Genomic DNA, 24,251 nt, shown 5'->3' on the forward strand with positions numbered 1-24,251 from the left:
ATTCAGGAGAAATTGTACAACAAATTGGTTGATTTTCTCTTTTAACACTTGTGAAAATAAAAAAAAATTGGTTCTGAAGTAAATTTTTTGCAAAAAAAAGTTACATGTTAATTTTTTCCTTCCACATTGCTTTAGTTCCTGTGAAGCACTTAAAGGGTTAATAAACTTCTTGAATGTGGTTTTGAGCACCTTGAGGGGTCGTTTTTAGAATGGTGCCACTTTTGGGTATTTTCTGTCATGTACACCCCTCAAAATGACTTTAAATATGATGTGGTCCCTAAAAAAAAAAATGGTTTGTAAATTTTGTTGTAAAAATGAGAAATCGCTGGTCAACTTTTAACCCTTATAACTTCCTAACAAAAAAAAATTTGCTTCCAAAATTGTGGTGATGTAAAGTAGACATGTGGGAAATGTTATTTATTAAGAAATTTGTGACACATCTCTCTGATTTAAGGGCATAAAAATTTAAAGTTTTAAAATTGCAAAATTTTCGCCATATTTCCGTTTTTTTCATAAACACAAGACTTACCGAAGAAATTTTACCTCTAACATTAAGTACAATATGTCACGAAAAAACAATGTCAGAATCAGCGGGATCCATTAAAGCGTTCCAGAGTTATAACCTCAAAAAGGGACAGTGGTCAGAATTGTAAAAATTGGCCCGGTCATTAAGCTGCAAACTGGCTCTGTCGCTAAGGGGTTAAAGAGGACTTAGAATAATAATTTTATTTCTATAGCGCAAACATATTCCGCAACACTTTACATTTCAGAGGGGACTAATACAGGCAATAAGATATTATGGAATAATAATCACATAAACAACAGATAAAAAGAGGAATGAGGGCCCTGCTCGCAAGCAGGACTGTGGAGTCGGTGCTCATTTTGGTGGATTCGGAATAAAATGGACTGACTCCTAAAATATATAATAAATTGGGTACAGTAAGTCAATGCAGAATGTGCTGAATATTTTTTCATAGGAATTTGGGAAAGTTATGAAATGTCCTATAAATAACTGTTCTATTCCTGATCTAAGGCTACATTCACACACAGGGCTTTTCCAGGATACATTTTTCAGCTGCAAAAGCAGATCAACTTTTTAAAAACCGCATCACCTGAAAGGTTTTTGAGCTCATAGATGTTTTCAATACCAAAAGATTAGAAATCTGCTCTATCCATATCTTATCTGTACCAAAAAGAATGAAAGCTGGGTAGCACACAGACTAACACTCCTTTTTTTTTTTTTTTAAAGCATCAGTCAGGTACACTTCATAGCTGCTCAAAAGGACGCCCAGGACAGGCATTGCTCGTCTTCATTAACACATCAACATAATTTGATAGTTGGAATAAATAGACTGCATTCATCACCACATCTTAAGGTGCAGGGTTTATTTTCAAGTGTAGGGGTGTGCAGTATGAGGTTCTGCAGTAGCTGAGGTGTGCAGTATGAGGTTCTGCCCCCCTAGGTTTGATCCTGGCTATGCCCATGGTGTGAATGTAGCCTGAGGATCTAGGGTTTGTCTTAGCTGTGATAAGTCATAGTGTTATATATATATATATATATATACACACACACAGTACAGACCAAAAGTTTGGACACACCTTCTCATTCAAAGTGTTTTCTTTATTTTCATGACTATGAAAATTGTAGATTCACTCTGACGGCATCAAAACTATGAATTAACACGTGGAATTATATAATTAACAAAAAATTGTGAAACAACTGAAAATATGTCTTATATTCTAGGTTCTTCAAAGTAGCCGCCTTTTGCTTTGATTACTGCTTTGCACACTCTTGATGAGCTTCAAGAGGTAGTCACCGGAAATGGTATTCCAACAGTCTTGAAGGAGTTCCCAGAGATGCTTAGCACTTGTTGGCCCTTTTGCCGTCACTCTGCGGTCCAGCTCACCACAAACTATCTCGATTGGGTTCAGGTCTGGTGACTGTGGAGGCCAGGTTATCTGGCATAGCACCCCATCACTCTCATTGGTCAAATAGCCCTTACACAGCATGGAGGTGTGTTTGGAGTCATTGTCCTGTTGACAAATAAATGATAGTCCAACTAAACGCAAACTGGATGGAAAAGCATGCCGCTGCAAGATGGTGTGGTAGCCATGCTGGTTCATTATGCCTTCAATTTTGAATAAATCCCCAACAGTGTCACCAGCAAAGCACCATCACACCTCCTCCTCCATGCTTCACGGTGGGAACAAGGCATGTAGAGTCCATCCGTTCATCTTTTCTGCGTCGCACAGACACGGTGGTTGGAACCAAAGATCATCAAGAGAATGCCAAGAGTGTGCAAAACCAGTAATCAAAGCAAAAGGTGGCTACTTCGAAGAACCTAGAATATAAGACATTTTCAGTTGCTTCACACTTTTTTGTTAATTATATAATTCCACGTTTCACAGGATTATTCTGGTCTTTTCACGGAACGTTACATTGTTAGGCAACCCTTCACACTGCTATGAATAGCGAATCGCCATACCTCTCCTCCAGCCTATACCTCAGCCATTTATTACTATAGGCAGCACTGTCTCCTTCTACAAGATACTCTGTCATTTTCTTTGCAAGATCTGTGACAGTCAGTTGCTCTTCATCGTTGTCCTCGAGAAATGCACTCATTCTCAAGAATGCTTGCTCTTGGTCCATGTTCATCGGCCTCCCTACCTTCCGCGGTTTCTTTGTAGTAGATCCACCACCATGACGCATAGGAATTCCGTAATTTGTCCGAAAGTTAATGTCACATGAATGATGATACAGACAGTCTGCAGCATGTAAGTCCTTCCCAAAGTACGCGATTCTCCCTTGAATGGTGATTGCCCAGTCATCATTACGCTGTTTGCAATGTGACAAAATGGACCTTACAAATCCATCCGTTTTAACAAAGCTATAGTCATCGAAATCACTACTAGATCTTGTCCACAGAACAAACACTGCGTCGTGCCATCATAGGATCCAGTAGACACCCGTGTACCTCTCTTGGCAGGTGAACGATGAACGGAAGTAGCTTTCTCATGCTAGTCTATTTGCTTCTTGTTTATATAGTTCATACGACATCTCTTGTGCACCACTGCTCCAGCAGCTACCACAGTGCTAGCGCCCCTCTCAATACTGGCTTTATTGATCCCTTCAGCTCCTTTCGCTCCAATCACCACTCTTTCTCCGTCATCTTCTACTTCATGGCTACATAAGGGGCAAGTTTCTTGATTTTCCATCATTCTCAGCTCTGTAAAAGAAGATATATCGTTAAATAATAAATATAATAATAGTAGTAATTGTAAAAGAAATATGATAGACACTGAAAGGCGAGTCGCATTTAACATTTTACAGCTTTGGCGGCCATATTCTTTGACGTCACATTTGGACCCTTTGTGGTAACCCTATCTTGGTAAACTTTTAGTATGTTTTTCCCTACGTGTAATACTACCAAAAAAAAACAATAAAACGCTTTCTTGGAATTTGTTCAGGGTAAAGGATTTTTTTTTCGTATTTTGACTGGACTAATGTGTTAATTCATAGTTTTGATGCCTTCAGAGTGAATCTACAGTTTTCATAGTCATGAAAATAAAGAAAACTCTTTGAATAAGGTACGTCCAAACTTTTGGTCTGTACTTATATATGTAATCGATATTACATATTTACAATTTATTACAGTTTTTTGTGTTCTAAAGTTGTATTCCAATAAATATATATTCTGTTCTATCTAAATATCTTGATTATTGTATCATAAAAATAATTAAACGTCTGATGTTCACATTGTACTACAATAGATTTTTCACTTAAATATAAGCAATATATGTGGGAGTCGGAGTCGCAGGTTTGGCTTACTGACTCCACAGCCCTGCTTGCAAGCTTACAATCTATGAGGAAATAGGGGAGACATGAAAGGTGGATGGTAACAATTGCTTGCATTGTACAGTGCGGCCATCAGAGTAATAAATCGGGTATTCACGTAATAATGCTGCATGAACCGGTCACCAGCTAGAATGTGAAAACGGAGGACAGAGCAGAATTGTAAGGTCAAAATAATTAGCGGTACAAATCAATCAATGATATAGTACAAAATTTATTTTCAACAGCTGACATGTGCCCGCAATAGGCGCATGTGGATTCGCGATTCACCCGCGCCTATTAACTAGTTAAATCCCGCTGACAAACGCTGACAGCGGGATTTAACCAGCGCTTCCAGCCTCTGGGACGGAACTACGCGCATCGCCAACTCCCGTCACATGATGGGGGGTCAGCAACCCGGAGGATGGCGCTCATAACAATGTTGTAATTCTGCTACATATAGGCGATCTGCTCATCGCCTATATGTAGCAGAGCCGATCGAGTTGTGGATGCTTGTAGTCTCCCATGGAGGCTATTGAAGCATGCCTAAATTAAAAAAAAAAATGAAAAAAATAAAAAAAATATAAAAGTTTCATCCCATTTAAAATAAAACAAAAAAAAATCACACATACACTTATTAGGTATTGCCGCGTTCAGAATCGCCCGATCTATCAATAAAAAAAAAGGATTAACCTGATCGCTAAACGGCGTAGTGGGAAAAAAAATCAAAACGCCAGAATTACATTTTTTTGGTCGCGACGACATTGCAATACAACAGGCGATCAAAAGATTATATCTGCACATAAATGTCATCTCGGTGCGCAAAAAATAAGCCCTCCCCCAACCCCAGGTCACGAAAAATGGAGATGCTACAGGTATCGAAAATGGCGCAAACTTTTTTTTTTTTTTTTAGCAAACTTTGGACTTTTTTTTTTCACCACTTAGGCTAGCTTCACATTTGCGTCTTTGTGCGCATAGGACAATGCTATTTCCAGGGGACTTTTTTTTTTTTTTTTTACACAAGCCACGCTCAATGGGCGTGGCTTGTGTATATTCTGGCGAACGCTTGCATTCCCATATAGTAATGCGTATTTTTTACATTCATCCGCATGCAGATGACTGCGGATATTTGAAGCCCCAAAAAATGCAGCGATGCGTTTGCCGTGCTCCGCCAAACAACGCAACCGTACGCAAACGCATGTCCCCGCATACACCATGTTAAAGATATGCACGCAGGACGCATGCGGATGAAACGCTGCGTTCACACCAGCCTTAGACAAAAGAGAACCTAGACATGTTTATTTTCCCGTTTTGTAGTACAAGACATGGTAACACCAATGTTGTTGTTCAAAAGTACAATTCGTCCCCGCCCGCAAACCATAAGCCCTCACAGGGCCATATTGATGGAAAAATAAAAAAAGTTATGGCTCTGGAAAGAAGGGGAGCGAAAACCACTCCGGTCACTAAGGGGTTAATGACATCGTCCCTTTCTGCAGTCTCAGCGAGCAATGGGAAACCACCGACACGCTTCCTTATATGAGGGCTTTCTTCCTAGCACTAGCAGAGAGGAAAGGTGGGGGCAGTCAGCTCCTGAACGGGTTATCGTCTGCTATGGAGGCGGCTGTAGGCTCCGCTGCTATTACCGGAGAACAGAGGGACCGTATTCCGTACTTTCCCACCGCACAGTCACCTACAGCCGCCGCCCAGAACTCCAGGAAGACGCGGGTCACGTGAGCAGGTCATGTGAGCGGGACTTCCTGTCAGCTGATAGCAGCAGCCACAGGCTAGGAAGCAGCGGGTGAGTTATGGGGAAGCTCCTCTCGCGTTCCCGGTCATTGCCCGTTACTTGCATGTACCATGCGGGGCACCGGGGATCCTGTAGTAATGATTGTGCCGGACGGGGCACCGGGGATCCTGTAGCGATGATTGTGCGGGACGGGGCACCGGGGATCCTGTAGTGATGATTGTGCGGGACGGGGCACCGGGGATCCTGTAGTGATGATTGTGCGGGACGGGGCACCGGGGATCCTGTAGTGATGATTGTGCGGGACGGGGCACCGGGGATCCTGTAGTGATGACTGTGCCGTGCGGGACGGGGCACCGGGGATCCTGTAGCGATGACTGTGCCGTGCGGGACGGGGCACCGCGGCGATCCTGTAGCGATGACTGTGCCGTGCGGGACGGGGCACCGCGGCGATCCTGTAGCGATGACTGTGCCGTGCCGTGCGGGACGGGGCACCGGGGATCCTGTAGCGATGACTGTGCCGTGCGGGACGGGGCATCGGGGATCCTGTAGCGATGACTGTGCCGAGCGGGACGGGGCACCGGGGATCCTGTAGCGATGATTGTGCCGAGCGGGACGGGACACCGGGGATCCTGTAGCGATGACTGGGCCGCGCGGGACGGGGCACCGGGGATCCTGTAGCGATGACTGGGCCGCGCGGGACGGGGCACCGGGGATCCTGTAGCGATGACTGGGCCGCGCGGGACGGGGCACCGGGGATCCTGTAGCGATGACTGGGCCGCGCGGGACGGGGCACCGGGGATCCTGTAGCGATGACTGGGCCGCACGGGACGGGGCACCGGGGATCCTGTAGCGATGACTGGGCCGCGCGGGACGGGGCACCGGGGATCCTGTAGCGATGACTGGGCCGCGCGGGACGGGGCACCGGGGATCCTGTAGCGATGACTGGGCCGCGCGGGACGGGGCACCGGGGATCCTGTAGCGATGACTGGGCCGCGCGGGACGGGGCACCGGGGATCCTGTAGCGATGACTGGGCCGCGCGGGACGGGGCACCGGGGATCCTGTAGCGATGACTGGGCCGCGCGGGACGGGGCACCGGGGATCCTGTAGCGATGACTGGGCCGCGCGGGACGGGGCACCGGGGATCCTGTAGCGATGACTGGGCCGCGCGGGACGGGGCACCGGGGATCCTGTAGCGATGACTGTGCCGAGCGGGACGGGGCACCGGGGATCCTGTAGCGATGACTGTGCCGCGCGGGACGGGGCACCGGGGATCCTGTAGCGATGACTGTGCCGCGCGGGACGGGGCACCGGGGATCCTGTAGCGATGACTGGGCCGCGCGGGACGGGGCACCGGGGATCCTGTAGCGATGACTGGGCCGCGCGGGACGGGGCACCGGGGATCCTGTAGCGATGACTGGGCCGCGCGGGACGGGGCACCGGGGATCCTGTAGCGATGACTGGGCCGCGCGGGACGGGGCACCGGGGATCCTGTAGCGATGACTGGGCCGCGCGGGACGGGGCACCGGGGATCCTGTAGCGATGACTGGGCCGCGCGGGACGGGGCACCGGGGATCCTGTAGCGATGACTGGGCCGCGCGGGACGGGGCACCGGGGATCCTGTAGCGATGACTCGGCCGCGCGGGACGGGGCACCGGGGATCCTGTAGCGATGACTGGGCCGCGCGGGACGGGGCACCGGGGATCCTGTAGCGATGACTGGGCCGCGCGGGACGGGGCACCGCGGCGATTATTTAGCGACTGGGCCGTGCGGGGCTGATACTCCTTCTCAGCTCATTCCCTGATTTGGTTTCTGGCATGACGTACTGACCACAATGGCCTCAGTTCCCTGAACACACAGACATAGACTTCCCCTAAAGGGAAGCTGTCATTTAAAAACAACAAAAATCTTTACCTGCAGTGTGAGCGCTAATCTGCAGGTAAATGCATTGGTCTAAGGCCACGTTCACAATTTCAGTATTTTCCATCAGTATCTGTAAGCCGAAACCAGGAGTGGGTGATAAATCCAGAAGTGGTGACGGGTTTCTTGTAGTGTATGTGCAGACGGTCAGTAATCGGCAGCTCTTTGGCCGGAGTGCATGTTTGCTGTGTCCAGAGCGCTGCCGGGTATTGAACGCAGGTGAATCCTTTGTGATTACTGAACCGTGCCGATTCACCGCGTCCTATACATTGTGCGGGTGAAATTTATCTTGGAGGCTTACGTCTCCGCAAGATAAATAGACATGCTGTGATCTGGAGAGGCGCGCCGCATGTCTGTCTCCGGAGGTGATCCGTGGGCATCTGCACGCAGAGTGGACATGGGATTTCTTGAAATCACTTCAAACCCAGAGCCATTACTGATCGTCTGCACATACCCCTATACTTTTCCTCTGATTGTTCCTCTCCTGGCTTTGGCTTACAAATACTGAAGTAAAAACTGACCAAATACTGAGCGTGTGAATGTGTCCTAACTGGAAGTGCAGTGCTACCGTCCCCCAGTCATCTGCAGGCAGCACTCATTACGCCGTAGTCTCTCCCTTTACTGACATATGCGGAGCACTCACCCACTGCAGAGCAGGATGTCGGTAGGAGCCGTGGGCGAATACAGCGCTGACTGGTGACTGGCCATGAGCAGCTGCCGGGTCCACAGAACTTCATTCTCTTCTTGCAGATTGTGTGTGTGTGTATATGTGTGTGTGTGTATGTGTGTGTATATGTGTGTGTGTGTGTGTATATATATATATATATATATATATATATATATACACACTCTCTACAGGTTCCCTTTAGTACAGTAGCATGGCCCCACCTTATTGGTTCACGGATAAACCGTTAATGACCAATCTCCAGGATAGGTCCTCAATATGCAATCAGAGGGCATCTAACACCGTGTAATGCCACTGGTCTCTGCTCTGATGATTTCTAGATATAAGCAACGCAGATGGCGGCCCTCCGCAGTCCCATACACTGCTTAGTGCCCTCTGCCCAGCGCTGCCCTTTATCTCCCATTAAGGTGAATGACAAGCGGGAATAGCCAGCAGTGGCCACTAAACAATGTACATGGCTGTTATATTCCGCTCTGTACAGTGATAACATTACGGCTGCCGCCAGAACCGAATTCACCTCGGTGTCAGATCTCCTCTTATATCATATGGATTCCTACCCTATGACTATGTGATTAATTCTTTACTCCCAAACAACTACTTTAAATGTGTGTCCGCACTGCGTTTTTTTTTTTTTTCAGGCGGAATCTGCCCAAAGAAGCGATGCAAGAGCACACCATAAAATGAGCATAATACCCAGCCATTTAAACTGACTCAAAAATATCTGAATAAACCAAAAAAGTCATACAAAAAATATTTAGTTTTATTAGATGACAATATTAAAAGGGTTAAAAACATGTAATGACAGGGGAACACAAAATAGACAATGTCAGAAATACCATAGTACAAAGCAGGACATTAATAGGAGGACTACAAATCATAATTCTATATAAAAAAAAAATCCCTTCAGCAAATCTACAGGGTGGGCCATTTATATGGATACACCTAAATAAAATGGGAATGGTTGGTGATATCAACCTCCTGATTGTGGCACATTAGTATATGGGAGGGGCAAAACTTTTCAAGATGGGTGGTGACCATGGTGGCCATTTTGAAGTCGGCCATTTTGGATCCAACTTTATAAATGGCATACCCAGGTGTATCCATATAAATTACCCACTGTGTGTGTGTGTGTATATATATATATATATATATATATATATATACACACACACACAGCTTGACGGACAAAAAAATAGTCCAAAAAGTAAGGTGCATAAAGAGCAAAAGGGATAAGAAATAAATAACAGTAGTCAGTATCCCGTGGCTCCTATGACTCCAACGTACGTTTCGCCCAAATGGCTTTCTCAAGGAGTATCCTTGAGATACTCTTTTTTTGAGTTGGTTTAAATTGTGTTTTGTGAACATCTGAATCGTTTTATTTCAGTGAGTTTATCTCACATAGATTGTTGTTTTGATAATGCACAGCCATGTCAAAGCGACATGGCTGTGCACGTGTTCGGACGCATGTCACTTCTTTTAACAACTTCAGGGTTCAGGAACACTAAGCGGGTAAAAGACGTGACATGTTCGCTCTCTGTACTTGAAAGTATAGAGTAAAAGACACAAGAATGGCGATGGAAAGTCTCTAGCATCACTCCAACGTATGTACAGTCTTCATCAACGATGTGTGATTTCTGTTTTCTATAGGTTGTTGGTGATTGTTCAGAGAAAACATGGCTGAAGTAAGTAACCAGAATGTGCAGTATTTTCGACATACATTTCTATAGTCTAACTCCATGTTAATGTATGTGGGTAAAGATAGCCCCATAAATCATTTACAATGTTGGGCCATATACAGTAGTTTACATATCTTGGCTCAAATAGTGTGATTGAAGCATCTCAGCGGAAACTGTCCTCCTGTCTATCCTTAAAGTGGTTCTCTGAGCAAATGAAACTGATGACCTTCCATTTGGGATATATCGGTCATCAATATTGGCGCAGTGGTGGTCCGGCACCCCCACGATCAACTGTTAATAGATCAGTCGGTGGCAGGTTATACAGTGGTGAACAGAAATAAAATTAAATTTTTCATCCTAAAGCCCTATCTATTTAATGCCATAATCTGACCTATTTTCTAATCTACTTGAATTAAAACCTCCCTATCCTTCCCTAACTACATTATCTAACTGCTTGTCTTTTTTTAATTTTACATCTTTTTTTGAGGATCAGTTTAAGAATCCCAGTACATGCTGGGATATTCAAACCAAGTATTATCAGGGGGTAGAGGCTGAGGTTACTGCCGCAGTCTCTGCTCCCTCCTTGAAACAAAGCCTCATCGGTGATGCTCGTTTCAGGGGCTGGGCTAGTCCCTGCTCTGTCACGGTGAACAGACGGTGCACTTTTGTGCCGGATCAGATCATTAGTAACGAGCCTGCAACCGAGTGCACTGTACCCGGCATGCAGAAATCAGCCCTTATTCGCACAAGTAATGGCACTCGTCTCTGCACAGCAGGTATTCTTACACACACAGTGTGTCGTGTTACCAGCTTGTTACTACTCATCTGAGCTGGCACGAGAGTTCACGGTGGTCTTTGTGCACTCCAGAATTTATGGTCTATGCACAGGATATGCCATAAAAGGTGAATGGTGTTACCTCCAGGACCACTGCCTGTCAAGAGAACAGGATTTCCACTTTGCATTGGTTAACATTCTGAAGCATTACATCCTGTTCTTGGTTAGATATGGGATATATTACCCAGAGGGTAAATAAACCCTATTTAAGGGATGTATTAAAACATGACTTTTATTAATTTTCATTAATAAGTGGTCAACAATTAAAATTGCTATATACTGTATTGTTCCTATACATTGAAGAGTTTCCTGACATTGGAACACCTCTCCAATCGGCTACAAATGCGCAACCCTTTGCTAAGACACACATCTATAGCACCCCCCCCAAACAGTTTTGCCTATACAGGCTTCCTCAGGGGGCTAGGGCTATAATGATAGCAAAAATGGAGTGTTTGACCTTTTTAAGGCTACTTTCACACTAGCGTTTTTTTGCGCTGCGCTCCGTGCGCAGTACAAACGCATACAAAAAACGCATCAAGCGTTTTGTATGTGTTTGCTTATTTTTTGTGCATGCCTGTTAACCAGTTTGACTCTAAAAACGCATGCGTTTTTAAACGCTGACGTGCGCATGTCAGCTTTCCCATAGACTGTAATGTGTTTTTTTTGGGCATTTCGTGTGCATTTGTGCACATGCGTTTTTTCACACAGGTTGGGCGCACAGAAAATGCAACAGGATGCGTCTGGCGTGCATAGGCGCACACTGCAAAAAAACGCATGCGCACAAAAACGCATACAAACGCTAGACAATGCGCACCCATGTTAGACATAGGGACGCATTGCGCATGTATGCACACGCAGCGCAAAAAAACGCTAGTGTGAAACCAGCCTAAAGCATTTGATTTAACTTGATAGGTTCTAGAGAGAAATCAACTAATGCATATTATGTATCCAATAAAAATCCTTAACGTGGGCCGTTCATAGTAGATATAACTTGGCAAACCACTAACCAGCAGTCAACCTTATAATTCTGTTGCCTTGCCCTGTAGTGATGGCAAGTGGGGTTGATGTCACCAGACAACACAAAGGCAACATCAAGTTCACGGCTTAGTAATGGAGATCCATTACTAATCCTATTGTTGTATTGTAAATAAAGACACAACAAGTATAAAATCTCTTACTTGAAATATAAAGAAAACACACTTTTCCATTTTATTTAAAAATAACAGGTGAGTATAACGCCCATTCCATTGAAGCCAACTTCTCCTGTAATAAAACAAAAATAAAAAACAATATCCCTCACCTATCTGACGTTCTCGCCGTAACCCATGACTTGGGATAAATAATTTTCAACCTGGACGGTGCCAAGATGCGACTGTGCAGCCTCAGTCACTAGTGGGGACGTCACTGAGGCTGCTGTGTTCCCAGTCCGGCTGAACTGTGCTGACCCCAGTACCGTGAGAAAAAGTCACTGAGTTCAGCTCAGTGAATTCACCACAGATCTTTGCCCTGCGGTGAACTTACTGTGGTGAAATCAGTGGTTGCCGTCCAGGTTGAAAACTATTAATCCCAAGACATGGATTACAGCGTCGGACAGGTGAGGGATATGGTTATTTTTTTATTTTTGTTTTATTACAGGGGATGAGTGCTTCAATGGAATGGGTGTTAGGTTAGTATAACTTTTTTTTTTTTTAAATAAAAAATGCAAAGTATGTTTTGTTTTTCAAATAAAATATTTTATTCTTGCTTTCTGTTTATTTACCATACAACTGTAGGATTAGTAATTGATGGGCATCTTATAGATGCCTCTCCATTACTAATCTGTGGTCTTGATGTCACTAGACAATACGAAGGTGACATCAACCCCACTGATATCACTCCACTTCTCACTACCACAGGGTAAGTGGGAAGAGACGGACAAAGGGCCAGAATTAACGTACCTAAAAGATGCGCCTTTTCTGGGTGGCTGCAGGCTGCTATATTTAGGTTGAGGGGGTCAATTTCCATGGCCCCTTACCAGCCTGAGAATACCAGTTTGCTTTATCAAGGCTGGTTGTCAAAAATGGATGGGACACCATGCCTTTTATTAAATTATTTAAATAATTTAAGAAAAAAAAAAGCAGCTTGGAGACCCTTCTATTCTTGAATAACCAGCCTTGTTGAAGATGACAGCCGAAGGTTACAGCCTGCAGCTGTCAGTTTTGTCTGGCTGGTTACAAAAATACATGGGAACCTATGCCTTTTTTTATTTATAGCGCAGGCAGCGACTGATGAATACTCCCACTGTTATTAGCGGCAGCAGGTGTAGGCTGATGGAAGTAGTAGTCCCATTAGCCGCTGCCTGCTCTCGCTGTTATGATTTTCGCGCAGGGGACAATGATAAGTGCTGTCTTCAGCACCCCTGAGGAAGACACTATCCAGTGTCGATACGCGTGGGGTACCTGCTCCCCTGGCTGCACATAGCATTTTATCTTTGAATGGTCATATGGCTTCCTAGAATCCTTTGTGCTTATACCGGCTGGAATCTTATTTGGTAATAGCTCTGTAATTTTTAACACGGCATTTTCTTCCAAGCTGTTGACTTTATTTATCTGCATTTTGCTTATCAGTTTTTGTAGATCTATTTATAGCTCATTTGACAGAGCTGGTAGCACACCATCAAATTATTTGAGTTTTTTATGTGGTTTGAATTCTAATTCTTGTAATCCAGCTTTAGTATTTTCTATATTTGCATTCACATTGTCGAAAAATATTGATATTTACTATCGTTTTTGATGCTGTATCCTTACTCATGTCCTGGGGAGGACCATATTTGGTCAGGTTCTTGTTAGCCATCTTTTTGGCATTTTAATGTTTTTAATATTATGGTTGTATACTTATGCTTTCTTTTTTGTATCCAGAGAAATAAAAATTATTTTGTTTAGGCGATCTCTATTCGTATGCATACTTTTTTTTTTTTTCTTCTCTTCTCCATGTGCCGCATCAATACCACACTTACCGGCGCCTAGGAAACAGTGGTACAGTTTGGGCTGTTCCCCGGCGCCGAGTGCTGAAGACAGTTTGTAATATAGATAGTAGTGGGCATCACAATGATAAGAATTAGTAGTTGTCAGGGGTCAACCTCATGCTTACTACGTATGAAAGACAAGGATTAAAAGGAGTATGCATACGAATAGGGATCACCTTAACAAAATAATTTTTATTTCTCTGGATACAAAAAAATACTCAAAACATAAAAATGCCAAAAATATTGCCACGAGTAAGGATACAGCATCATGTATTACACACATGGACACACTGACACATGGACAATGATATCTGATATCTCCAGTACTGGCTATTCCGGTACCAGAAATATCAGAATGTATGTCTTTTAGCATCTTAAGTGGCTCCTGTAGGAAAGAAAATTAAATAGCCCCTTATTGAGCAGGCCAATTTTTTTTAGATCTGACATGTCACTTTATATGGTAATAACTCTGGAATGCTTCAACATATCCCATTGATTTTGAGATTGGAAACCCCCAAAACTGATACCCTTTTAAAAACTGCAACCCTCAATGTAATCAAAGTTGCTTTCAGGTAGTTCATTAACCTTTCAGGTGCAAAGTGGCATGACAACTCTTTTTACCACCTAAATTGAGAACTTTTGAACATGCCACTATTGCTGCTAGACTTTAAGGCCATTATTTGGCCGTGAACTGCCATAAGTGTCAGGAACCACACGATCAAGATCTCAGGGTGTCAATGAGTTTAAAGAGGAAGCCCCCACTCTCTGTTAACCTTCTAGATATCGTAGTCATTATTTACAGCAGCATTTAAGGGGTTAAATGACCATAGTCTGTGCCAACGCTGGTCATGGCTGATGCAGCACGTTGTCAGCTATAGCGTACAGCCGACAGGTGCTGGATTGTCACCCATCGGGGGATGCTAGTCTCTTCTATTGCAGGTCAGTAAAAAGATGTATTGGTGGTCACTAATGGCATAGATCTATAAAGCGCTACATAGATTCATGGGCTGCAGCCATCATCTAGATAGGGAAGCATATAAATATAAAAAGGATGAGCATTTGTAGCTGATTGGAGAGGTGTTCCAATATCAGGAAAACCATCTATGTATCGGAACAATAAATGCCCACTACAGTAATTTTAATTCTTGACCACTTTTTAGCAAAAATAAAGAAGTCATGTTTTAATACATCAATTAAATAGGGTATATTTTTCTTCTGGGTAATAGGTAGTTTAGAACTATCCCTGAAGGGTTGTTCACACTCTGATATATTATTGCTTAGATATGAGGACCCATACTCATCTGCTTTTTTGTTTTCCTAGGACTTGAGAAGGTTCCTGTACAAAAAACTTCCAAGGTACTTTCTTTCCGTAGTTTTTGTTATGAGTAGTGAATGCTATTAAGTCATTACACTTAATAATGTAAGACCTGAACTCACCAGTGTATGGCTAAGGTCTGAATGACAATACTTCTGCCCTCCTCTCTGACGATGCAGCCTGGTCTCGCGGTCCTCTGTTTCTGATCCGGATGCCCATGCGCTCGCTCATTGACAATGTACATTCTGATGTGAGGTTTCTATTGAGTAATGTCCATTACCAACATAACCTTTTGATTGTTGTTTTATTAGTGTTGAAGGACTTCATGCCATTGTAGTGTCAGACAGAGATGGGGTACCTGTAATTAAAGGTAAGGAGCTAGAATGGCCATACACATCTATGCTGGCAGTCGTGCTGTAATGTGGTTCTCGGCCCATATACTCACTCTTACAGGCAGGTTACACATCAACTTTTATCTCAAATTTCCAAATTCATCATGTGAATATGGTGAGCCACAGTTGTGCACACAAGGACCTATCTGACCAGGAGATTTGTTCCTGCCAATATTAGAACTCAATCTAATCATTATGAACACTGGAGCCATAATGATAATTGAGATTAAGGGTTTGTTTCCATTTTGAGATTTTTTTTGTGTGGTTTTTGAAGCTAAAGCCGGGAATGAATAATGTTGATGTCTCCTTTTTTTAATCCACTTTTGGTTTTAGCTTAAAAAACTGCATCAAAATCATCTGATATTGGAAATCACTTTCATTGTTTTTAAGGTGGGGGGAGGTGATTTGAATTTTAATGCAATTTTTTTTACTTTAATTTTTATAACTCTCAGGGAACATGATTACTATGATCCTTTAATATATACTGCAAAACAGTGATTGCTCTATTACACTGCCATTGTCGGTGATTGACAGCAGCACCTAAATAGTTAAACAGCATTTGGATCAAGTGCCGGGCACTAGTGATGATTGAACGTGCTCAGATAAGGTGTTATCCGAGCATGCTTGAGTGCTAAGAGCATTTTCCGCATGCTCGAAAACTATGCTCGAGTCGCCACAGCTGCATGTCTCAAGGCTGTTCAACAGTCGCACCACATACTGGGGAAAGAAGCCACCTATCCCTGCATGAACATACAGGTACATGCATTTGCTGCAGGATGGTAAAAAGCCATGCCACATGACTTAGGATTAGTGATGAGCGAGCATACTCGTTACTCGAGATTTCCCAAGCTTGCTCGAGTGGTCTTCAAGTATTTTGGAGTGCTCGGAGATTTAGTTTCTGTTGCCGTAGCTGCATGATTTGCGGCTGCTAGACAGCTTGAATACATGTGGGGATTCCCTAACAAACAGGCAACCCCACATGTATTCAGGCCGGCTAGCAGCCGCAAATCATGCAGCTACGGCAACAGAAACTAAATCTCCGAGCACATCCAAATACTTGAAGACCACCCGAGCATGCTCTGGAAATCTCGAGTCACGAGTATACTCGCTCATCACTACTTAAGATATAAAGCCAAACAAGAATCCTCCATTTGTATTCAGCCACTTTGGGGTTCTTGCACCTCATCTATGAAAAGTAGGAGACTGGATTATAGACTGTTCACATTTAAACACTTATTGCTGTTTTCTTTTAATCAGTTGCAAATGAGAATTCGCCTGAGCACGCTCTGAGGCCATGTTTCCTATCCACATTTGCACTGGCCACTGACCAGGGAAGCAAGCTGGGACTCTCCAAAAACAAAAGCATCATATGTTACTACAACACGTATCAGGTAGGTAAGGCTGTACAGTACAGCTTTGTGAGCATCGGGTGCGATTATCCCAACCGGTAATGGACGTGCTCATCCCAACCAGATTCAGCCTCTCCATATCCTCAAATATCGTCTTCTGGTTTTGAGGTTTTTTGGGGGCAGGTATTTTAATTCTGCCTCAGGTATCGGTTTTGTTGTACTTATGAGTTATATCTAACATGTATTATTCATTAAAAATTAACTTCTAATTATAACTATCTTTTTAGAAAATGGATGCTACAATTTTACCAGGTCCGAGCTGCTATACAGTTAGCTTCAGATATATAGAAAGATTGTAAACATTTTCCAAATTTCTCTAAGGGATTGTCCCCCGTTCAAAAAATCTTGATCCCTGGGTGCAGTTTGTTATAAAAACATTGCAAAATTGGCTGATGCTAATACATCTTTACTCGCCCTCTTCTGTTCCGCTGCTGAGTCTCTGCGGCTGTATCCAGTGTGGCAGCCAATCAGTGAGCTCTATAGCTCCATGTACACGGGAGTGATGGTAGAGACTCAGTCCTGCATCGGGGCGGGTGAGTAAAGCGTGGTTTGTTTTCTTATAACAAATTGTGTCGGTGGTCCAAGACTTTGTGAAAAGAACCAGCTGCACCCTGATGAAACACTTAATCTTTTAATTCCATTTCTTATGACGATTGTGGGTAAAGTGCTGGTGGTAATAGACATATTAATAGGCCCATCCTCCTGTTTCGGTCCTCATTGCACTGAAGTCACTTTCTCCATGGATTCCCCACATTAAGGCTCATAGGGATCCATTGAAAGTGTTTTCCATGTTCATTGTACAGTAAAACACTATTTACATAATGGGAAAACCCTTTACACAGCTTGGGAATATGGAGGCTATAAGTATCACTTAATTTTTCTTGACTGTAAGTTATTGATTTATGTTTCAGGTTGTCCAATTTAACAGATTGCCATTAGTTGTGAGCTTCATAGCTAGCAGCAATGCCAATACAGGTATGTGTCCTTCTGTGTTATTTCCATGTCTAGCCGGATAAAACGTGCATTGTAAAAGGAGAATATCCCACCTGGAAGCAGAGGAGAAAATCTCATCTACCCTGTCCCCCCATCTCCATGAAATAGGTCCTGGATCTTGTCAGAGTTGATGAGATACAACTACTAATCCCTCAATGATCCTGTAGGAATTCTGTATTCAGTAACAAAAAAAAAAAAAAAAAATTAAATTGTGCAGTCAGTGCCATAACATAACAAAAATACCAATAAACTGTCCTTAAAATATTCTTTCTAGGTGTTTAGAAAGATATACAACTTATACTAGACTTCAAAAAAGTGCTCTTGTCTCCTATTCTCAACCCCTGTCTTAGCAGATCCACTTCTAACTTGTGCTCGACACAGGATAAAAGCTCTTATTTCCTCTTTGTGCTGTTCACATGCTTGCAGGGGGCTGGCTGATTTCAGTAGCTGAGCCAGCCACCTTCTGCACCACAGCCAATTCACACACAGAGAACGGGGCTGGCTCGGTTATTGAAGTGAGAGGGTCTGACAGCCCCCTTTGCGCACAGCGCTGATGCCATGCCAGCAAAGGGTCAGTAGTGGAGTTCTTAAGACGGGGCAGATATCTGGCGATCTGGGCACCTTTGTAACTCTGGTATGTTAGTAAGCTTAAATATCTGAAGAATTTCAGATTTCTTTTCCAATCTGCACAACCCTTTTTTTAAGTGATGTTTATTCAGGACTAGAGTTGAGCGATACCATCCGATACTTCAAAGTATCGTATCGGATGGTATCGGCCGATCTTTAAAAAAAGTATCGGTATCGCCGATTCCGATACCGGAAGTCCCATTCAAGTCTATGGGACTTCCGGTATCGGAATAAGAAAAACCCTTTCCTGCCCTTGTACAGCCTCTCTGGGGTCTGTACGGGCCTTTCGGGGGGCTGTGCCGGCCTGCCAGGGGGTCTGTGCAGGCTCCGGTGGTCTGTGCCGGCCTGCCGGTGGTCTGTGCAGGCTCCGGGGGGCTGTGCCGGCCTGCCGGGGGGCTGTGCCGGCCTGCCGGGGGGCTGTGCCGGCCTGCCAGGGGGGTCTGTGCAGGCTCCGGTGGTCTGTGCCGGCCTGCCGGTGGTCTGTGCAGGCTCCGGGGGGCTGTGCCGGCCTGCCGGGGGGCTGTGCCGGCCTGCCGGGGGGCTGTGCCGGCCTGCCGGTGGTCTGTGCAGGCTCCGGGGGTCTGTGCAGGCATCGTCCGATGGGACTACAAGTCCCATCGGGCGATGCCTGCTACCATGACAGTGATTGACACATTAGCCAATGATGGGACAGTAGTAGTCCCATCATCCGGCTAATGTGTTAAATGTAAAAAAAAAAAAAAAAAATTACATGCTACATTCATACTACATACTACATACATGCTACATTCATACTACATACTACATACATGCTACATTCATACTACATACTACATACATGCTACATTCATACTACATGCAACATACATACTACATATATACTACATGCATGCTACATATATACTACATGCATGCTACATACATACTACATATATACTACATGCATGCTACATACATACTACATATATACTACATGCATGCTACATACATACTACATGCTACATGCATGCTACATACTACATACATGCTACATATATACTACATACATACTACATATATACTACATGCATGCTACATATATACTACATGCATGCTACATACATACTACATATATACTACATGCATGCTACATACATACTACATGCTACATGCATGCTACATACATACTACATACATGCTACATATATACTACATACATACTACATATATACTACATGCATGCTACATATATACTACATGCATGCTACATACATACTACATATATACTACATGCATGCTACATACATACTACATGCTACATGCATGCTACATACATACTACATACATGCTACATATATACTACATACATACTACATATATACTACATACATACCACATACATACTACATGCATGCTACATATATACTACATGCATGCTACATACATACTACATATATACTACATGCATGCTACATATATACTACATGCTACATACATACCACATACATACTACATACATGCTACATATATACTACATGCATGCTACATACATACTACATATATACTACATGCATGCTACATACATACTACATGCTACATGCATGCTACATACATACTACATACATACTACATGCTACATACATACCACATATATACTACATACATACAATACATTCATACAATACATACATAGACATACAGTACATATAACATAGAGTAACATACTTACCAATACTTGTCACATTGTTCCCCGAAGCCATTGTCGTCTACGGAATAAATATTAACATAACAAACCACAAAAATACTCACCCACGATCCGAAGCAGTCCACGAGTGTGTCCCACGACGATCTTGGGTAGAGAACTGCAGCATCAGCTGATGCTGCCGTTCTCTACGGGCTGCAGGAATCCAATGACGGAAGGTAGGTATCCTTCCGCACTGTATTCCTCCGCCACTTAAAAAAAAAAAAAGTCCCTAGTCTCACTTTATGCCATTGCTGTGTGGGAATTTCCCACACAGCAATGGCATAAAGTGAGACTAGGGACTTTTTTTTTTTTAAGTGGCGGAGGAATACAGTGCGGAAGGATACCTACCTTCCGTCATTGGATTCCTGCAGCCCGTAGAGAACGGCAGCATCATCTGATGCTGCAGTTCTCTACCCAAGATCGTCGTGGGACACACTCGTGGACTGCTTCGGATCGTGGGTGAGTATTTTTGTGGTTTGTTATGTTAATATTTATTCCGTAGACGACAATGGCTTCGGGGAACAATGTGACAAGTATTGGTAAGTATGTTACTCTATGTTATATGTACTGTATGTCTATGTATGTATTGTATGAATGTATTGTATGTATGTAGTATATATGTGGTATGTATGTAGCATGTAGTATGTATGTAGTATGTATGTAGCATGCATGTAGCATGTAGTATGTATGTAGCATGCATGTAGTATATATGTAGTATGTATGTAGCATGCATGTAGTATATATGTAGCATGTATGTAGTATGTATGTGGTATGTATGTAGCATGTAGTATATATGTAGCATGCATGTAGTATATATGTAGTATGTATGTAGTATGTATGTAGCATGCATGTAGTATATATGTAGTATGTATGTAGTATATATGTAGCATGCATGTAGTATATATGTAGTATGTATGTAGTATATATGTAGCATGCATGTAGTATATATGTAGTATGTATGTAGTATATATGTAGCATGTATGTAGTATGTATGTAGCATGCATGTAGCATGTAGTATGTATGTAGCATGCATGTAGTATATATGTAGTATGTATGTAGCATGCATGTAGTATATATGTAGCATGCATGTAGTATGTATGTGGTATGTATGTAGCATGTAGTATATATGTAGCATGCATGTAGTATGTATGTAGTATGTATGTAGCATGCAGTATGTATGTAGTATGTATGTAGTATATATGTAGTATGTATGTAGCATGCATGTAGTATGTATGTAGCATGTATGTAGTATGTATGTAGTATATATGTAGTATGTATGTAGCATGTAGTATGTATGTAGTTTTTTTTTTTTTTTTTGTTTTTTTTTTAACATTTAACACATTAGCCGGATGATGGGACTACTACTGTCCCATCATTGGCTAATGTGTCAATCACTGTCATGGTAGCAGGCATCGCCCGATGGGACTTGTAGTCCCATCGGACGATGCTTGCACAGACCCCCGGACATCAGCACAGCCCCCCGGCAGGCCGGCACAGCCCCCCGGCAGGCCGGTACAGACCCCCACAGGGTGCACAGCCCCCCGGCAGGCCGGCACAGCCCCCCGGCAGGCCGGCAGAGACCCCGGGCAGTCCACACAGCCCCCCGGCAGGCCGGCACAGCCCCCCGGCAGGCCGGCAGAGACCCCCGGAAGGCCCGAAATGACGGCGCATCATGATGCGCACACACCGCGCATCATGATGACGTCAGGCCGTCAATCAACTGAACTTCCGATTCCGATGCCGAATTCCGATATTGAAAAAATATCGGAAGTCGGTATCGGAATTCCGATACAGCAAGTATCGGCCGATACCCGATACTTGCGGTATCGGAATGCTCAACACTATTCAGGACTGATAAACTGCAGCTTTCTTTTCAGAAACTAGGCAGCTTATTACAGTCGTAGCAAAGTGGATGAGATTTTGCCACATGTTACCCACACCCTACTCCAAATGTCTGGGAGGAATCTGTTCGGCGTTATTTTGAAATGTACACTATATGCATTCACATAGAATTTGTATATATTTTTTTTTTATTTCACCCCCTACTAACTGCAGTTTCTCAATTACATTTTGAACTGAGGAAAGGGCAGGTTGAAAACACTTTGCTATCTTCTTATAGCCTTCTCCTGCTTTATGGGCCGCCACCATTACCATGTTCAGAGTGTTAGGCAGCTGCTTAGAAGAACCCATGGCGGCTGCTTTTTGGCACAAGGTTAGAGGAGGCTGGGTTTATATAAAGCTGGGACCTTTCATAACGATGATAGTGAACAAGCCATAACCCTAACAGGCTAACTAAGGTCTGATACCTTGGTCAGGGGTATCTGAGCACACAAATCTCCAAGGGTGCCCAAACTTTTGCATTGTCCCATTTTCCTTTTTGTAACTTGTAAAATGTAAAAGAGATTTTAAACTACATTTTTTTTCCCCCCCTAAAATACAAAGGAAATGTGTCCTCTTTAACTTTAGCCCTTTCTGAGATCATTTGATCTTCAACTTGCTTAACTGTTCACAATAACAATAATTTTAACCAGGGGTGCACAAACTTTTACATGCCACTGTATTCGCCTACTCCAAAAATAGCTGGTAACTTATCGTTGTAGATATGACCAGTGCAACCTGCATCGACCCGCAAAAGAGAGCCCTTTTATGCCCATTAGTACGGATGCTCAACCGCCGCGCTACTTCTTCACCGTGGGGCTGCTGAATTCTGCATTCGACTTTTTCCGGCAGCTCCAGAGAGAATGAGCGGTCCTGCAATCAGGCATGTGCACTGCCGCTCCATTTTAATGAGGATGAAAAGACCCTGTTGGGGATAAAATTCCTCGTTTTCTCCCCTACTAATCAATAAGTGATAACTTCTCTTTGGAGAGTCCTTTCAGGCAAAATGTATTGGCTTCATGTGTCCTCTCAATGGAAGATGTCTGGAACCCACTACAGTAGTTACACTTGCCAACAAATGCCATCAATAACGTCTGTCAACAACTGGAATATAGATAGAAATGATGACTTCTGCATTCAATTTTCACTATTAAAATGATTTTTTCTTTTAGGTCTGATCCTTAGTTTGGAGAAAGAGCTCGGCCCCCTGTTTGAAGAGCTTCGGCAAGTGGTGGAGAATTCTTGATCTGCGGATCCTCAAAATAAGTCGTGAACTTTTTGTGTGGGGGGAAAAAAAAAGGTTGCCATTTCCAAAGCAATGAAACACTTTGTACTTGCAGTTCTCCCAGTGCACTGCGTAATATTCCTCTCTGCTAAGGAAATGAAGGAGAACTTCTGTATTATTAGGGTGCGTCAGCCCTAATATGTGACGTTCACCCTAAGATAAAGAGCTATCAACTACGGAGCAGATGTGTCCAGTGGTAGTTACACCGCGCAATTAACCAATGAATTCCTCGCAAAAAACACTGTATCACGCAGTCAGAGGCATATATTTGGATCAGGTGTATTCTCTGTTGCTTTGCTATCCGAAACCACATTAAATTTCAAGTTGCTGATGTTAAACCTACTGCGAGTCAGGATGTTGCGTGCACAGGGTCAGTAACCTCTGCAAATCATTCTAGGTGTTCTCAGAGCTGCTTAAAATGCCATTGATCTGCAGGGACAGGTAGAATCCAGAATACTGCCAGAACGATTTGCTCCCCCTGCTGATAGTCGTCCTCATGGTCACTATAGAGGGCGACTGAGTGTGAGTGCACGTATCAGAGTGAAGCTTCTGTCCCACCTTCCTACACTCCACTCAGTTTACTGTATCTGGTAAACAATGAGGAAAATGGAAGAAAACATTTAAGGGGATATTTTATAGTACTAGAACAGCCCACAGATTCTTATCAACACAGTTAAGCGGGAGTCACACATAGCAATCTCGCTAGCGAGATCGCTGCTGAGTCACAACTTTTGTGACACAACAGCGATCTCACCAGCGAGATCGCTGTGTGTGACAGCGATCAGCGACCGGCCCCCCTGCCGGTATCGCTGATCGCTGCAAGAAACTTCTGGACATATTTTTCGTCACTGGTCTCCTGCTGGCCAGCACGCATCGCTGCGTGTGACAGGCAGGAGACCAGCGATCAGCTGTAAAAAAAAAAAAAAAAAAAATATTGTTATGCTCACCTTCCG

The 24,251-nt window shown here is 43.6% G+C and overlaps 1 protein-coding gene and 1 long non-coding RNA gene across 3 annotated transcripts; one reads left to right on the plus strand and one right to left on the minus strand.

Annotated features, from left to right (window-relative positions):
* Nucleotides 1-386: 386 nt before the first annotated feature.
* Nucleotides 387-5,567, minus strand: LOC141100774 (uncharacterized). Its single transcript, XR_012234772.1, has 2 exons — nucleotides 5,476-5,567; nucleotides 387-3,227 (listed from the first exon to the last, which is right to left on the minus strand). It is a non-coding gene; the product is annotated as an uncharacterized lncRNA (long non-coding RNA).
* LAMTOR3 (late endosomal/lysosomal adaptor, MAPK and MTOR activator 3) lies at nucleotides 5,495-23,640 on the plus strand. 2 transcript variants are annotated; one of them, XM_073589447.1, is made up of 7 exons: nucleotides 5,495-5,630; nucleotides 9,830-9,864; nucleotides 15,019-15,053; nucleotides 15,324-15,382; nucleotides 16,662-16,795; nucleotides 17,725-17,788; nucleotides 23,186-23,640. In XM_073589447.1, the coding sequence occupies exons 2-7, from the start codon at nucleotides 9,856-9,858 to the stop codon at nucleotides 23,257-23,259; spliced, it is 375 nt and encodes a 124-aa protein (XP_073445548.1). In that variant the 5' UTR covers nucleotides 5,495-5,630; nucleotides 9,830-9,855; the 3' UTR covers nucleotides 23,260-23,640. The 2 variants fall into 2 exon arrangements, with proteins under 2 accessions (XP_073445548.1, XP_073445552.1); XM_073589451.1 differs by lacking the exon at nucleotides 5,495-5,630 and adding an exon at nucleotides 7,471-7,516.
* Nucleotides 23,641-24,251: the final 611 nt, after the last annotated feature.

Source organism: Dendrobates tinctorius, unplaced genomic scaffold, assembly GCF_039654945.1.
Source record: "Dendrobates tinctorius isolate UK_male_01 unplaced genomic scaffold, ASM3965494v1 ptg000011l, whole genome shotgun sequence".
NCBI classification, from domain to species: domain Eukaryota; kingdom Metazoa; phylum Chordata; class Amphibia; order Anura; family Dendrobatidae; genus Dendrobates; species Dendrobates tinctorius.

Coding starts and splice junctions, on each gene's coding strand:
- LAMTOR3 (XM_073589447.1), top strand. Junction 16,796..17,724: donor GTTACTACAACACGTATCAG/GTAGGTAAGGCT, acceptor TTTATGTTTCAG/GTTGTCCAATTTAACAGATT. Junction 17,789..23,185: donor TAGCAGCAATGCCAATACAG/GTATGTGTCCTT, acceptor TTTTTCTTTTAG/GTCTGATCCTTAGTTTGGAG.